The following is an 18,974-nucleotide window of genomic DNA, read 5'->3' as shown; positions in this document are numbered from 1 at the left end:
CTATCAGATCACCTCGCTGGTGCCTAGTCTCCAGACACTGTAATTTGCAAAACTTAAGCCTTTCTTCGTAGGAGCACCCCTTTGTTCCATTCACTAATCTTGTTGCCCTTCTCTGTACTCGTTCCAGCAGCTCTACATCCTTCTTGAAATGAGGCCTCCAGACCTGTATACAGTACTCTAGGTGTGGCCTGACCATCGCCTTACACAATGGAATAATCACCTCCTTATCCCTGCTGGAAAAATTAATGTATATCATTGACAATACTCCATGAGCTACTCTTGCAGCCCGTCTGCACTGCTCAGAGAACTTCATATCTGCCTGCACAACCACCCCCAAGTCCCTTTCATTCTCTACCATTGTCAGTGTAGTACCACAGAGTTGATACGTTGCTCTGGAGTTGCTGTTTCCCATGTGTAGTACTTTACATTTGTCAATGTTAAACTTCATTTGCCACCTCTCAGCCCATCTGCTCAACCTTTCCAGATCCTGTTGCAGCAGCATAGTGTCAGTAGTGTCCTTGACAACCCTGCCAACCTTTGTATCGTCTGCAAACTTGGACATTAAGCCCGATATACCATCATCAATATCATTTATAAATACAGAAAACAATAATGGACCCAACACTGAGCCCTGAGGGACTCCACTAATAACATCAGTCCACGATGAGCAGTGTCCATTGATTACCACTCTCTGTCTTCTCCCCCTCAACCACCCCTTTATCCATAGCAGCAATTTGCCTCCAATGTCACACTGCTCCAATTTGTGTAGCAGTCTTCCATGTGCAACAGTATCAAAAGCCTTTCTAAGATCCAAGTATATAATATCAAAGTTATTCCCTGCATCCAGTTCTTTTGTGACTGCATCATAGTATCCAATCAAGTTGGTCAGGCAAGATTTCCCCTTAACAAAACCATGCTGTGTCTGAGCTATAACTGAAGTCTTGTCTAAATGATCCTGCAGTGCTTCTTTAACCAGTGCCTCCATTAATTTTCCTGGAACAGAAGTTAAGCTCACAGGTCCATAATTACTTGTGTCAGCCTTTGATCCTCCTTTGTGAATTGGGGTCACATTTGCACATTTCCAGTCTATGGGTACCTCCCCTGAGTCCAAGGAAGCTCTCATAATTATGGCTAAGGGTTTGCTTACTTCCTTTGCTGCCTCCTTTAATATAACTGGATAGATCCCATCCACCCCGGGTGCCTTTCTTGTGTTTATCTTCAACAGTTTCTCTTCCACTTTACTCCCAGTTATTTCAAGATTCTGTAGCTTACTGCTAGAGTTGAATACACCTCTGGCATTCCCCTCGCTGAATAACTCCTCATGTGTGAATGTCGATGCAAAATATTCATTTAGTTTGTTAGCTACCTGAGCAGGATCATCAACACTTGACCCATCAATATCAAGTGGACCAATCTGATTCATCCCCTTCCTTCTAGAGTTTACATAAGTAAAGAACTCTTTGCTGTTTTTCTTTGCATCCCTTGCCAAGGATTTCTCGTAATCTGCCTTCGCCTGCCTAACCTCCTTTGTAACTTGGTTGCATATCAACTTGTATCTATCATAGGCTTCTGTGTCATGTGTTAATTTGTATGTATCCCATGCTTTTTTCTTCTCTGCCATATGCCTCATTAGTTCATCTGACATCCATTTTGGCCTAAACCTTGAACAATATTTCTTAGTTGGTATGTAAAGCCTAGTAGCTTCCAAGATAAGTTCTTTGAATGCTTCCCATTTTGAATTTGCTGTTGGTAACATCATCAGTTGGTCCCACTGTATAGAATTTAAATACTGTCTCAGTCCATCGTAGTCGCCTTTACGGAAGCAATAGCCCTTCCCTTTACCCCTAATGGTAGTTCATGACAATCATGACAATGGACATGGATAGATTTGACTTATACTTCAACTGAGCATTAGTCTAATTGATGCATAAGACTAATGCTTCAATTTAATGAAGAAAAACCATTCAACAAAAAAAAGTTTAAGGAAACCAAGACTAAACAAATCTATATATAGTGGATTTGGAATGCAGTACCTAGTATTGCATTCTAACCTGCCATATATAGATTTGTTTAGTCTTGTGCTGCAAGTCTTCTCCAAAGTCCAATGCTAAAGCATTGTACTTTCCAGAAGACTTGCAGCAAAAATTAAACATCACAGCACACACTCAGCATCCCCTTGCCTGGTGTACAATGGCAATTATTCCTGGACCACACAGAGCTATGTTACGAAGTGAGGGATCACACCAATTTGTTGTACAACAGTTCAGTGCATGACACTTCGCTCTATGCAACAAAGATGGTACAAGACAGTTTCGGTATATGTGACAATTTGGTGAATTATATTTTGTTGTAAGCACAACTGGTGAAAGAAAATGGCTACAACAATTTGGTGAGTACAACAATTCAGTGAATTCTTTAGGAGAATTTGGTATATGGAACAGCAAGATAGAAAATGCAAACTTTTAATATGTGTGCTGTAAGTAGTGAAGTTTATGATTGCAATACTGTTCTTCATATTTTATAATTTTGATGGAGCATACTATCCACCTTCATTTATTAGTGTAAATTCTACTTTTTTTAGGAGATCCCATTAAAAAAAATGCCATGGACAAGTTAAAGATTGGGATATAAAAGAACCTTGTTCACACTTTAATTTCATGTCTCTAAGTTTCACTTTTTAGGAAATACACATGGGGGGGGGGAGTTATTCCACCAAAAGTAGAGATCATTAAGGGATGACAACTGGGCAATGTGTATATTTTGACAATCAGTTTGCTACAGTTTTTATTGAAAGAAGTTAGTAGTAAGCTAGAACCATGGATGGGTTAAGGATAGGAGGGGAAGCTTCCCTGTAGATTGTGTAGGGGTCAGAATTGGAATCAGAGTCGCCTATTTAAAAAATTAAAAAAAAATAATAAAAAAAAAATATATATATATATATATATATATATATATATATATAACAATAAATAATCTTATCTGGATTAAAGTATTATAACATGGAGATGATGAAACAGCACACCCACATATGAGACGGATCGGCATGAACCCCTTTGTGCAAAATAAATAGATAAAAAATAACACAATATAATAGCGTAGCTTAATTTAATTTATTATGGTACTCACCTTTTTATAATCTGCATTGATGTTAGAATAAAATGGATGATAATTTTAAATTTAAGTTAGCGTGAATAAGTTAGGATTTAAAAACAGAATTAAAATATGCGCAAGGAAGATATTTTCTATCTATATTTTCTTTTATCTTTCTCTTTTCTTTTCCTAAATTTGTGCATTCTCCTTTCTAAGTTCCCAAAATTTCTTTTATTTCCTAAACCCTTTGTTTCATTGATTTTGTCAATTTCTGATCTCTATGTGAAAAATTGTTGTACTCAGTGAATTGTCACACCTCCAAATTATCACATACAGCACAACTGTTTTTTTACACCAAACTGTCATGTGCCTAACTATCGTACAAAAAATTGTCTTGCAAAAAACCTAACATGGACTCACGTGGTGATAAATTGCAATAAATGGTTTTCCAATCTAAGCAGTATTTGGGACTGACAAAAATCCAAAGAACAAAGGATATCCAGTGACTGGATATGGTAAGCTCAATGCTGATGGCATCCTTCCTTTTTTTTTTTTTTTTTTTTTAAACCCTGAAACATGAAAGGTGTCAAAAAAAGCTGTAGTACTCAGTACTATGCATGGGTTGAAGAGATGGTAGTTGTGTGTATCATCTACCAACTTGCTTACAATACTCGTTCTAGCAACTCTACATCCTTCCTAAAATAAGGCCACTAGACCTGTATACACAGTATTCACAGTGTGGCCTGACCAATTCCTTATACAAAAGGATAATCACCTCCTTGGCTCTGCTAGCAAAATTCTTATATATCATTGACAAAACTCCATGACCTGCACTGCAAGCCTGTCTGCATTGCTCAGACTGCACATATCTGACTGCACAATTACCCCCAAGGCTTTTTCATTCTCCACCTCCCTGAGTGTAGTACCACACAGTTGGTACGTTTCTCTTTGGTTACTGTGACCCATATTTGGTATGTTGCATTTGTCAATATTAAACTTCAGTTGCCATTTCTCAGTCCATCTGCCTAACTTTTCTAGATCCTGTTACAGTAACATACTGTCTTTAGTGTCATTCACAACCCTGCCAACCTGTGTATCACCTGCAAACTTGGACATTAAGCTTGATATACCTTCTTCAATAGAATTAATAAATACACAAAACAACAATAGGCCCAGCAGCAAACCCTAGGGTATTCCACCAATAACATCAGGCCATGTAGAGCAGTGTCCATTTATTACCACTCTCTGCTATCTGCCACTCAACCATCCCTTTACCTATTGCAGAAAATTTCCCTTAATGACATATGCTCCAACTTGTACGGCAGTCTTCCAAGTGCAACAGTACCAAAAGCTTTCTGAAATCCATGTATATGACAGAAAAATTATTTCTTGCATCCAGTTCCTTTGTGACTACATCATAGTATCCAATCAAATTGGTAACTGGTGTCTGAACTATTACTGCAAATTGGTGTCTGAACTATTACGGCAGTCTTGTCTAGATGATCCTATATCCCCTCTTTAACCAGTGACTCTGTTATTTTCCCCGGAAAAGAAGTTAAACTAGCAGGTCTATAATTATTTGTGTCATCCTTTGAACCCCTTTGTGAATTGGGTCCATGGGGACCTCCCCTGGATCTAAGGATGCTCCCATAATTATGGCTACGTGTTTGCTTACTTAACTCGCTGCCTCCTTCAATATAACTGAATAGATTCCATTCACTCCAGGTGCCCTTTTTAGGTTTAACTTCAACAATTTCTCCTCCACTTTGCTCTTAGTTACTACAAAATCACTTAGCTCCCTGTTTGAGTTCGATAAACTTCTGGTATTCCCCTCCTTGAATAACTACTCGTGTGTGAATGTAGATGCAAAATACTGATCAGCTACTTGAGCAGGATCATCAATAGTCGAACCATCTATGTTAAGTGAACCAATCTAATTCATCCCCTTCCTTCTAGAGTTTACATAAGTAGAGAACTCTTTGCTGTTTTTCTTTTTGATCCCACTGTACAGAATTTAAAAACTGTCTGAGACCATTTTAAAATCACTTTTACGAAAGCAAAAACCTTTCCCTTTACCCTTGGTGGTAGTTACATCTTTAACTAAATCCCACATCAGTACACTGCGATCACTGTCACCTAGTGGTTCCTTTATCTGCAAATTCTTAATGCATGAATAATCACTGCTGATAATCAGATCAAGAGTATTTCTCCCTCTGGTTGTCCCCCGAACATGTTGCTGTAGAAAACAATCCTCCAATAAATCCACAAAAGTGTTGCTAGCATGTGAGTGACCAAACCACAAGTTCCAGTCAATATCTGGAAAGTTAAAATCCCCCATTAAAAGACATTCTGATTTTCTGGCCCACTATTTATTTGCACAACTGTTAGTTGTACTCAATACAGTCATTAGGCTTATAACACACTCCTACTTTCATTTTCCCTTTCCCACAGTTTATGTCACACCAAACTGACTCAACATTGAACTAACTGCATCCATGTCAACTGGATGCACTTTCTTAGATTTTGTGTTTCTTAACTAACAGCATAATCCCTCCTCCAATTCTGCACTGCTTATATCTGTGTTACACCATGTCTCTGATATCTCAACAATATCTGCCTTTGGTGCCTTGATCATCACTTCAAATTCATCAAATTTATTTACTATACTTCTAGCACTGGTGTACATGCAAATATACATGCACCTGTTCTTACTCTTAGTTACCTAACACAGCCCATGTATTTACTTGTTCCATGATGACCCCCAGCAGCTCTTGAAATCCCCATCAACTTGCTCTCTAGGCTGCTGCTCAGTACAATAACAGTGCAAGAATCACTTTCGCAATACTAAGTTTAACATTAATAAATGTTAAGTACTGCATATGGGTAGCAGTAACCCCAGAATAACATATCAAATGGGTGGTACTACACTCAGGGTAGTGGAGAATGAAAAAAAACCTGGAGGTTAATTGTGTAGTCAGATATGAAGTTTTCTGCTTAGCAGTGGTCATTAACTACTCTACCGATCTTTACATCATCTGCAAATACAAACTATCATGCCCTCTATCCTTTCATCAATGTCATTTAAGAAAATCAAAAATAACAGTAATCCCAATACTGATCTTTGGGAAACCCTCCACTTCTTACATTAACCCATCCTGAGGAATAACCATTTATCACAACCCTCTACCTCCTACCCTGAAGTCATCCTGCTATCCATCTAAGGATTTTCCCTGTGATTCCAACCTGTTCCAGCTAATAAAGTAATGCTCATGTGAGACTGATCAAATGCTTTGCTGAAATCCAAATAAACAATGTTGAAATTATTCCCTAAATCCAGCTCATGAGTGACCCTATCGAAATAGCTAACAAAATTTGTCAAACATAATTTTCCCCTTACAAAACCATGCTCTGTATCTTTCAGAATTCCATTTCTATCTAAATGATCCTGAATTCTACCCTTAATCAGTACTGAAGTCAGACAGACCAGTTGGTAATTTCCCACTACACTCTTAGAACTGCCTTTATGTATTGTTGATACATTGGCACTTTTCCAATCCAACGGAATCTCTCTTGATTCCTTAATGGTTCGATACATTCACTTGCCACCTCCCTTAAAATTATAAGGTATATGCCATTAACCCCAGGAGTCTTACTTGCCTGTAGGCTCAAAAGTGTTTTCATTAAATAATCATATGAAATTTCAATATCATTAATTACTTATTCTTCAACTTCGCTCTCATAATTTGTCATTGACATAAATGGTGGGTTATTCTTCTGTAAATATCAATGCAAAGTTTAGTTCATCTGCAACATCAGCTGGGGTATCTAATACTAGCCCACATCCATTACATAAGTGTTCGACCTGGTTTGTCCTTCTCTTCTTTGCATTTCTATATGTGAAGAATTCCTTATCCCCATTCTTTGCTGACTTTTCCATCGATTTCTCATAATCTGCCTTTGCCAGCCTAACCTTTTCTGTGGCACTATTAGAGATCACTCTTGCTTGGAATTATGACTGACCAGCCAGCAACTTTAAAAGGGAGAAGAAAAAGGCTTTTGGAAGGCATTTACTGTTGTCTGACAAAAAAGATGGGATGAGAGTGAATTTGGGCTTGTAACAAGGAAGTATATTGCGCAAGTGGAATTCTCAAGAACCCCTGGAATTATTTCTGTTTAAGCCTTCTATGACAACTTCTTATCTGCTAACAGGGCATGGGTCCCTCCAGGCTAAGTTATTTGAGCGTGGTCTGGAGCCTGATCCATACTGCACATGTGGGGAATATGAAACGTGGATTCGTGTACTTCTGAACTGTCCATTGTACTCTCAACCTAGAGCAGATTTAATGTGTGCAGTTCCAAACTTATGGAGAACAATGTAAATATCTTAGTTGAAGAAGACCATAATAACTTTACTGCTCTGCAAACTTTCGCAAGAACAGTTTTCATATTGAGGACTCAGTTAAGAACTTCAGCTTCTCCTGGGAATTGACTTCACAAAAGACCAAAAGACAAAAGATTTATGTGTAAACAGAAGATTTATGTGAATTGTTATTGTGTTGATTTATGTTAATTAATGTTGCATTGATTTATGTCAATTGTTATTGTAAAGATTGGTTTCTGTGAAACACAAGGCTTATGAGAAACATTTAGTATCAATCTCATTGTGCTTGTCGGCAGGTTTGAAAGTTCCAGCGGACAGACTAGACAGTGTTGTTAATTGTCCATTGTATGTAATTTAATTATATATTGTTTTCCTGGTTCTCAGGAATTCAGAGACTAAGCATATTTAAAACAAGTGTTGTATATATCTGTTTAATATAATAATTATTGTTTCTCGGTGGTAGTGAGGATAATTTGTGGAAGTTCTCCATTAGTAATTCACTTGTCGGCATCCACTGGTATTGCACTCCATCCGGTGGGGTGTGGGACGTGTATGAGACACAAACAGATAATGTAAACCCACACCTAGAGAAGGGCACCAGGCAGCAGCTGCCTTGTATTGGCGGTGGTATAATACCTCACACATGTTTTTAGGCTAGCTTTGTAGAGGTTCTACACCAAAATAGATGAACTAGGTGGATTTGGGCTTTTGCCTAGGAGCCATGCTTGATTCTGGGATACACGTATGCAATGCACCAGGGGGTCAAATATAATATAGTATCTGATATATGTGTAACAAGAATGTTAATGTATATAAAATTGTATATATATCTTCTTCTAAGTATTGTGTATATATATGTAATAATTGTGTGTACAAATAAATGGAAATGTTCTAAACAACAAAAAAAAAATGTGAATTATCTACCCAGTTAATAGAATCCATGTAGCACCTTAAGCTGTAATTTCCTTTCCTAAAATTAAAACGCATTCCTTTGTCTTTAGCTACTCTCTCTCTCTCTCTCTCTCTCTCTCTCTCTCTCTCTCTCTCTCTCTCTCTCTCTCTCTCTCCTCTCTCTCTCTCTCTCTCTCTCTCTCTCTCTCTCTCTCTCTCTCTCTCTCTCTCTCTCTCTCTCTCCATCATCCACCCATAGAACTCTGTGATCACTTCCTGCTACTGGTTCCTGTACTGTCAGCCTTGGAAGACTGGAAGTTTCCAACTTCCACTCTGCACTTTGTTTGGTGTTATAGTAACAACAAGTCTCATCACCCATAACAACCAAATTCAGAATGTTGGGTTTGCTTTCAGTGGCCTCAATAAGTTCACTGCAATGTTCAACTCACACCTTGTTGACTGTATGTAAACAAATATGGATCAAACCAAGCACAAACCTTCATTTTATTCAAATCCTGGATTATCTGTCAAATGGTTTCCTTATTAATGCACAGACCTGATATCATTTGGAATGTTGCACATCAGCCATTGGTAATGATTTCTTTCTCTTTCTTCAAACTCTGGCGTTCAAACAATTTTTGCTGGGCTCAGATGTTCATTGTCTTCCAGTTGATTCTCTTACATGGGCAAAACATTTACAGCACTGGAACACATGTGTGTGTGAGACAGACAATTCTCTCTATACACTTGCTTCATCATTTGAAATATTTCCATGGCACTTTTGCCAAGTCAAATGCAAAATTCGTTGTTTACTATTTGTTTCATTCTCCCTCCACAAGACAGACACAGGAGAGATGTGCAGTTTAGCTCACACTATGCTCTGAAACAGTGGAAATTTCTTCTGACCTTGACTGAGGTGCTCAAGGAACAATCACTCTTTCATTTCATGTTTACTCCTAGTAAATGGAAGCACCAGAACTTTTCTCATAACATCATTCTCACTTTCCAGTTGCTGCACTGTGCATTTTTTTAATTTCTTATTCATGTATGTATATTTCTGCATGAATAATCACTGCTGATAACCAGATCAAGAGTATTACACTCTCTGGTTTCCTCTCGAACATGCTGCCACAGAAAACAATCACCCAATAGAATCCACAAAATTCCTGTTAGTCTGTGAGTGACCAACCCAGAAGTTCAAGTCAATATCTGGGAAGTTAAAATACCCTATTATAACACAATCTTATTTACTGGCCTGTTCTATTTCTCTGTACAATTGTTCGTTATAACACACTCCTACTCTCATTTTGATTTCCCAGTGCTTGTGTCACACCAAACTGACTCAACATTGCACTGTCCATCTATGTCAACTGGATGCACTTCCTTAGATTTTTTTGTTTTTCTTTAAATTTTCAGGTGACATAGAAGCCTATGGCAGATATAAGCTAGTCTATAATCAAGTCACAAAGGAAATTAGGCAAGCGAAGGCAGATTATGAGAAATCTTTGGCAAAGGATGCTAAGAAAAACAGCAAAGACTTCTTTACTCATATAAACTCTAGAAGGAACGGGATGAATCAGATTGATCCACTTGATATCGATGGTTGATTGTTGATGATCCTGCTCAGATAGCTGATAATTTGAATGAGTATTCTGCATCTACATTCACACGAGGAGTTATTAAGGGAGGAAAATACCGGAAGTTTATCAAAATGTAGCAGGATGCTTAATGACTTTGTAATAAATGAGAGCAAAGTGAAGGAGAAATTTTTGAAGTTAAACATAAGAAAGGTACATGGAGTGAATGGGATACAGTTATATTAAAGGAGGTGGCAAAGGAAGTAAGCAAACGTTTATCCATAATTATGAGAGCATCATTAGCAAAGACACATGATGCAAGAAAGCAAGCTTCTATAGCATCAGCTAAAAAAAAAAAAAAAAAAAACCATTCTCATTTCACCCATTAACCCACACCAGATGTTGCTGGCTAAAGGCAAACTTCCGCACATATATCATACAACTGTCATTTCTCAATTTGAATTTATGCCCTCTCAGGCAATTATTCTGAGCAAGAGGAAGAATTCCATCAGAACTGAGCATGCTAAAACCGTTCAAGGCTTTAGACACCACAATCAGATCACCTCACAGTTCGCTAGTCTCCAGAAGCTGCAATTTGCAGAACCCAAGCCTTTCTTCATAAGAGCAACCCTTTGTTCCATTCATTAATCTTGTTCTCCTTCTCTGAACTCACTCCAGCAGATCTACATCCTTCTAAAATGAGGCCTCCAGACCTGTATACAGTACTCAAGGTGTGGCCTGACCATTGCCTTATACAAAGGGATAATCACCTCTTTATCCATGCTAGAAAAAGTCCTGTATATCATTGATGACCCCCATGAGCTATGCAAGAGACCATCTGCACCGCTCAGAAAACTTCATATCTGCCTGCACAATTACCCCAGGTCCTTTTCATTCTCTACCACTGTCAGTGTAGTACCATACAGTTGATACATTACTCTGGAGTTACTGCTTAACATGTGCAGCATTTTACATTTGTCAATGTTAAAATTCAGTTGCCACCTCTCAGCCCATCTACTCAAAATTTTCTAGATCCTGTTGCAGCAGCATACTGTCATTAACAACCCTGCTAACCTTTGTATCATCTGCAAACTTGGACATTAAGCCTGATATTACCATTATCAATATCATTAATAAATACAGAAAACAACAATCGATCCAACATTGAACCCTAAGGGACTCCACTAATAACATTAATCCATGAAGAGCAGTGTCCATTCATTACCACTCTCTGCCTTCTACCACTCATTCAGGGGCGCCTCCGCAGCCAGGTGGGCAGGAGCGGCAGTGCGTAGCACACTCTTCTTGATTAGACCAGGGTTCGAGCACGTGACCACCAAATACGGAGGACATGGAAAGGTCAGGGAATGACCATCGCATACCCCCGGAGCAATATGGCCTTAGTTGCTAATGCTCCTAAAAACCAAATAACAACAACCACAACAACAACCCACTCATTCATCCCTTTATCCATAGCAGCAATTTGCCTCCAATGCCACATTGCTCCAATTCGTGCAGCAGTCTTCCATTATGCAACAGTATCAAAAGCCTTTCTAAGTCCAAATATATGATATCAAAGTTATTCCCTGCATCCAGTTCCTTTGTGACCACATCATAGTATCCAATCAAATTGGTCAGACAGGACTTTCCCTTAACAAAACCATGCTGGGTTAGAACTATAGCAAAAGTATCGTCTAAATGATCCTGCAGTGCTTCTTTAACCAATGCCTCCATTAATTTCCCTGGAACAGAATTTAAACTAACAGGTCTGTAATTACTTGTGTCACCCTTTGATCCTCCTTTGTGAATTGGGGTCACATTTGCACATCTACAGTCCATGGGTACCTCTCCCCTGAGACCAAGGAAGATCTCATTATTATGGCTAGGGGTTTGCTCACTTCCTTTGCTGCCTCCTTTAATATAACTGGATAAATACCATCCACCCTAGGTGCCTTTCTTATGTATATCTTCAAGAATTTCTCCTCCACTTTGCTCTCAGTTATTACAAAACTATCTAGCTCACTGGCAGAGTTCAATTCACCTCTGGCATTCCCCTCCCTGAATAACTCCTCATGTGTGAATGTACATGCAAAATACTTATTTAGTTTGTTAGCTACCTGAGCAGAATCATCAACAGTTGAACCACTGATATCCAGTGGACCAATCTACTTCATCCCCTTCCTTCTAGAGTATACACAAGTAAAGAACTCTTTGCTGTTTTTCTTTGCATCCTTTGCCTAAGATTTCTCGTAATCTGCCTTCACATGCCTTTGTGACTTGGTTACAGACCAGCTTATATCTATCATAGGCTTCTGTGTCACATGTTAATTTATATGTATCCCATGCATTTTTCTTTTTGTCCCATGTCTCATTATTTCATCTGACATCCATTTAGGCCTAAACCTTGAACAGTATTTCTTAGTTGGCATGAAAAGCCTAGTAGCTTTGAAGATTAACTCTTTGAATGCTTCCCATTTTGAATTTGCTGTTGGTAATGTCATCAGTTGATCCCACCGTATAGAATTTAAATACTGTCTCAGACCTCCATAGTCACCTTTATGAAAACAAAAACCCTTCCCTTTACCCCTCATGGTAGTTACCTCTTTGAATAAATCCCACTTCAGCACACTGTGATCACTGCCACCTAGTGGTTCCTTTATTTGCAGATTCTTAATGCATGAAGAATCACTACTGATAATCAGATCAAGAGTATTACTCTATCTAGTTGCCTCCTGAAAATGCTAATGTAGAAAACAATCATCGAATAAATCCACAAGTGCCTTACTAGTGTGTGAGTGACAAACGCACAAATTCTAGTCAGTATGTGGGAAATTAAAATTCCCCATTATAAGACTCTCTGATTTACTAGCCAATTCTATTTCGCTGTATGGTTGTTTATTATACCCATCAGTCATTAGGCCTATAACACACTCCTACTCTCAATTTTGATTTCCCAGTGCTTATGTCACACCAAACTGACTCAACACTGCACTGTCCAGCAATGTCGATTGGCTGTACTTCCTTTGATTTTATGTGTATCTTAAATAATAGCATAATCCCTCCCCCCTTCCTATCCTGTTTATCCTTCCTGTAAAAAGTCTACTCCCCAAATTCCATTTCTGCATTCCTCATATCTGTGTGACTCCACGTCTCTGATATAACAACAATATCTGCCTTTGATGTTTTGACCAACACCTCAAATTCATCAAATTTATTTACCAAACTCCTAGCATTGGTGTACAAGCAAGTATACATGCACCTGTTCCTATTCTTAGCTACCCTAACACAGTCCATGTATTTACTTGTTCCGCAACGACTCCCAGCAGTCTCTGAAATTCCCTGCACCTTGTTTTCCGTGCTGCTGCTCATTCCAATAGAAGTAGTGCAAGGATCACTTTCACCTCTGCCAGCGGCTGTTGTTAATCTATTAATCCGTGTATTCCCCCAAGCTAGCAGTTTTCTAACCCACCTAAGACTGCCTAGATAACATCAGCAAATATTCTTGCACCCTTTCTATTTAAGTGTATCCCATCCCTGTAGAAGCAGTCTCTTTCTTGTTAACAAGCACAGACTAGGCTGAGGAAAATTTTACCCCTTGAGCCTTGCACAATCTTCTCCAGAGCCGAATTGATCAACAAGGCTTTCATCATATACTCCCTCCTATCGTGTCTGGGCAGAATTGCAGACACTGTCAAATTCAACAATAATTCATAGCTTTTTTTGAACAGTGACCTGTACTTGTTAAGTAATTCTGCCGGTCTCCTACTCTTAATATCATTAATGCTAACATGCACAACAATATCACCTTTTGTGCCCCTAAAAGATGATATCTGCTCTACAATGTCATAAACATTTGAACCCAGGCAGACATACCCTAATCCTGACATACCATACCCTGGCATCCTTGGACTCTATGGAAGTTCCCATGGACTGGAGATATGCAAATGTATTCTCAATTTACAAAGGGGGATCTAATGGTGACACGAGTAATTACAGAACAGTTAGTTTAACTTCGGTTCTGGGGAAAATAATAACGTCACTCGTTAAAGATGTATTGCAGGATCATCTAGACAAGACTGCAGTACTAATTCAGACACAGGATGTTGTTAAGGGAAATTCTTGTCTGACAAATTTGACTGAATACTACAATGTAGTTACAAAGGAACTGGAAGCAAAAAATAATTTTGATATCATATACTTGGATTTCAAGGTCAGCTTTTGACACTGTTGCACGTGGAAAACTACTGTACAAATTGGAGCAGTATGGTATTAAGGATAAGTTGCTATAAAGGATAAAAGGGTGGCTGAGTGGGAGAAGACAGAGTGGTAATCAATGGATGGTCCTGTTCATGGACTAATGTTATTGGTGGTGTCCCCCAGGGTTATGTGTTGGACACACTGTTATTTTGTATATTTATCAATGATACTGATGAAGGTATATCAGGCTTAATGTTCTGCCATTAACACTAAGGCAGTGTTCTACTGCAACAGGATCTAGAAAATTTGGGCAGATGGGCTGAGAAGTAGCAACTGAAGTTTAACATTGACAAATGCAAAGTACTGCATATAGGTAGAAGTAACCCCAGAGAAATGTACCAACTGTTTGGTACTAACTGGTTGGTAGAAAATGAAAAAGACCTGGAAGCAAATGTGCAGTCAGATATGAAGTTTTTCTGAGCAATGCAGACAGGCTGCCAGAGTAGTTCATGGGGTATTGTCAGTGACATACAGGAATTTTGCTAGTAGGGAAAAGGAGGTGATTATCCCTTTATATAAGGCAATGGTCAGGTCATACCTTGAGAACAGCATACAGGTCTTGAGGCCTTATTTTAGGAAAGATGTAGAGTTGCTAGAACGAGTACACACAGAAGGGCAATAAGATTGGTGAGAGGAACAAAGGGGTGCACTTACAAAGAGAGACTTAAGTTCTGTAAGTTGCAGCATCTGGAGACTAGGCACCTGCGAGGTGATCTAATTGAGGGGTATAAGACCTTGAATGGTTTGAGCAGGCTCAATGCTGATGGGATACTTCTGCTTGCTCAGACTAAAAACCTGAGGGGGCATAGATTCAAATTGAGGAAAGACAGTTGTAGAATAGATGTGAAGAAATTTGCCTTTAGCCAGCTAGTGGTTAATTTCTGGAACAAACTTCCATCTGTCGTTGTGGAAGTTGATACCTTAAATAAATTCGAGGAGGAACTGGATAAACTTTTAGAGGGAATGGATGTGTGAAATTGGTGGGGTTTTTTTTGGTTGATGCTACATAAGCTCATACACTTGCTTTCTTGCATCACATAGAAAAGTTCAGCAGATGGGCTGAGAGGTGAAATTTAACATTGACAAATGTGAAGTACTACATATGGGAAGCAGTAATCCCAGAGTAACGCATCAACTCTGTGTTACCACACTGACAGTGGTAGAGAATGAAAAGGACCTGGGGTAATTGTGCTTGTTTGTTTGTTATTTGGTTTTTAGGAGCATTAGCAACTAAAGCCATATTGCTCCAGGTATATGCGGTGGTCATTCCCTGACCTTTCCGCATCCTCCGTATTTGGTGATCACGGGCTAAAACCCCGGTCTAATCAAGAAACGTGTGCTACGCTGTTGTTGTTATTAATTAGGAACATTAGCAACTAAGGCCATATTGCTCCGGGAATATGTGGTGGTCATTCCTTGACCTTTCCGCATCCTCCGTATTTGGTGGTGATGGGCTCGAACCCCAGTCTAATCAAGAAGCGTGTGCTACGCACTGCTGCTCCTTCCCACCTGGCTACGGAGGAATGTGCTACGCACTGCTGCTCCTGCCCACCTGGCTACAGAGGTGCGAGGGTAATTGTGCAGGCATATATGAAGTTTTCTGAGCAGTGCAGACGGTCTGCAAGGGTGGCTCATGGTGTCTTGTCAATGATATACAGCAATTTTTCTAGCAGGAATAAGGAGGTGATTATCCCCTTGTATAAGGCAATGGTCAGGCCACACCTTGTATACAGGTCTGGAGGCCTATTTTAAGAAGGATGTAGAGCTGTTGGAACGAGTACAGAGAAAGGCAACAAGATTAATGAACAGAACAAAGGGTTGCTCTTACAAAGAAAGGCTTAAGTTTTGCTAGTTAGTTAGTTAGTTATTTGGTTTTTAGGAGCATTAGCAACTAAGGCCATACTGCTCCGGGAATACGCGGTGGTCATTCCCTGACCTTTCCACATCCTTCGTATTTGGTGGTGACGGGCTCGAACCCCGGTCTAATCAAGAAGCACGTGCTACACACTGCTGCTGCTCCTTCCCACCTGGCTACGGAGACGCCTTAAGTTTTGCAAATTACAGTGTCTGGTGTAGGATAGATGTGCAGAAGTTTGCCTTTAGCCAGCAGGTGGTTGTTTGCTGGAACAAACTTCCATCTGTTGGTGTAGAAGTTGATAGCTTAAATAGATTCAAGGCAGAACTAAACAAACATTTGGAGCGAGGGGATGGGTGAAATAAGGGGGATTTTTTTTTTTTTTTTTTGGCTGATGCTGTATAAGCTTGCTTTCTTGCATCATGTGCCCTTGCTAATGCTAATCACATGCTTCTATTATTACTATTACTACTATTTGAGAAATTAAAATATTTTATGGTTAAAAGTAATAATGAAACTGTAGCCAGTGAAGCTTATTTTATTAACTTACCTGAACTGCTGGTACAAGGGCATCAATTTCAGAAACAACAATTTGCAATGGTAAAGACAATAATACTTGTAAACATGATGCTAAAATATCATCTTTATATTGCTGGAAGTTAACAGCAAGTTCTCTTGCAAATTTTGAAAATAAATTAAAACTCGCTCTGTTTTCTTCTGTGAATTTATCATCAGTGTCTATGGAATCTGCTTCTTGATCAATTTGAGCACTTGATTCATTCTGCAACATAAGACTTGTATTACAAGTAATCACATAACTAACACTATAATTGTAATTATGTCAAATTTTAGTTCTGAATGTAATTAAAAATGATAGTCACACTACTGTATAAGGCTACATAGCATAACACTGCTTATTGTGTGAACTACAGCTTTCCCTATTCTTGGTTTTTAAATGCCAAGGAAACAAATGCTATGTTCCTATTTTTCCTTCTCAGAAAATCTAGAAAAATTCACAAGTTTTTGATGAACAAAAATTAACATCTCTGCCTACTTACTAGCAAACCTCCAGTCTGCAATACAAACTAAACCACAGATCTTTCCCAAATGGCTCATAGTGGCTACACCATTAAACTATCAGAAAGGACAAATTACTACAGCTATTATCAGCTATCCTTTTCTTCTTAAAAAAGAGATTATCCCAAGGGCACATGCAGATTTTTCTTCATACACTATTCTTGGTATCATGAAGGAAATCATTACAAGATATCATTAAAGGTAAAGAAAAGAAATAAAATAAAATCTAGTGCACCCAAGTAATGTCTATGAAGTTGAGAGATCTTCCAAAAAAGCCTGTAAATTTTTAAATATTTTTCTTATTCCTCATTTTTATGCTGCATGATATATTATATGCCATCAAACTCATGGTGGTAAATTTTTTAGAAATAAAAAATACTCCCAATGTCTACTCAACCAGCTGACAGGTTTGTCAGCATATCGGAATCGAGATTCGCTCCCCCCCCATCAAAATAACTTTTCCTTAGAAAAAGTTTGCATTTAAATTGAAAAGGTTGCTTTGAAAAAGTTAGTCCCATTCAACATATCTGCCGTGATAATGAATTTTTCAATTTTTTTTCAGTAATTCATTGCTCAATTCTTAAAAATTGGTTACCTACAAAAATTGGTAAAAAAAAGCACCTTTTTCAACAAACACTTCCTCTGCAAGCATTTCACAGACACAGTGCTGCCAATCAAATGCTTAGGAGTTTGAGACCGACCCTCCCTCCCTCCTTCCAACTAGACTAATACAGTAAAACTTTGTCCATTCGAAGTTGAGGGAAACAAAATAACTGTTTCTATTTAAATAGATTTAAAGCACACATTAATTTTTGTTTCTCTTATTAACACTGCAGAATTTCCATAATTCTAATTTAATATATTAATAATCCTAATAAATATTAATCTTTTAGTAGACACTTGTGAATATACATGGTTAAAGAGTTAATTAAGTCAATTGGGTGTAGTGTTTCATAACTGCTAACCACCTTGGCCAAATTAAAATATTTTCTCAACTACTCCTCCACTTTCCATATACAAAGGGAAGTCCCACAGGTTCTCCTCTGGGGCCACTACTCTTTGCTGTATTAACGACATACAAGATTGTATGCAACATGTTGACATCAAAGTGCTCTCATATGCAGATGACTTGAAAATATACAAAACCATCAAAACAACACAAGACTGTGAATCAGTGGAAAATGGACTAGACACCATCACCCGATGGATCACAAACAATGGTCTAACACTAAACTTAAACAAATGCTGAACCATGTCTGTCGCAGACTATCACAAAAAACACAAGATTAATTATCCCTATAAAGCTAATAATCATGAGCTATTGAGAATACATGAGGTTTCAGATTTGGGAGTATGGTTTTCTGACAAGGGAAACTTCAGAAATTCAGAAATCCATAGTCAGATTCCTGGTGTACAAATCTAGGTTGGAATTGAACACAAAATCCTACGATGAATGGTGCATTCACTTCGGGATGGTACCACTCTACCAAAGAAGAGCTGCGGCAGACTGCAAATTCCTAATGCATCTTGTGGCTGGAAAGTTGGATGCCCCCGAGCTGCTCTACTTCATCAACTTCAGCTGTCTTCCAAGAGCCTTGAGAAGACAAAATATGCTGGCACAAGAGCCATTCAGAACTGATCAACTTAAATTCCATTACTTCAACAGAACTGCAAAACTGCTAAATGAATCCAACATTGATATTTTAAATGAAAACATTAATATCAAAAAGAGTTACAAAGGTTTTACAATCAAGCTACTAGAGAATGAAAATAAATGACTAATTTAATAATAATAACAATAATAATACTATAAAGATAGGTATACTTAGCTTTAAAAAATATTTTT

The 18,974-nt window shown here is 38.4% G+C and overlaps 1 protein-coding gene across 1 annotated transcript in view; it reads right to left on the bottom strand.

The window, feature by feature from the left end:
• Window positions 1–18,974, bottom strand: part of LOC150083025 (DNA-dependent protein kinase catalytic subunit-like) — a 266,817-nt gene that overhangs the window by 203,360 nt on the left and 44,483 nt on the right. Inside the window, exon 6 of the mRNA XM_090378358.1 lies at window positions 16,602–16,875. Within this exon, the coding sequence (XP_090234484.1) occupies window positions 16,602–16,875 (274 nt within the window). The remainder of the gene's footprint in view (window positions 1–16,601; window positions 16,876–18,974) is intronic.

Source organism: Mastigoproctus giganteus, chromosome 7 (assembly GCF_048544385.1).
Source record: "Mastigoproctus giganteus isolate SK-2022 chromosome 7, ASM4854438v1, whole genome shotgun sequence".
Lineage (NCBI taxonomy): Eukaryota > Metazoa > Arthropoda > Arachnida > Uropygi > Thelyphonidae > Mastigoproctus > Mastigoproctus giganteus.
Note: the sequence above shows the minus strand (reverse complement) of the source record. Positions and strands in the feature narration are given on the sequence as shown.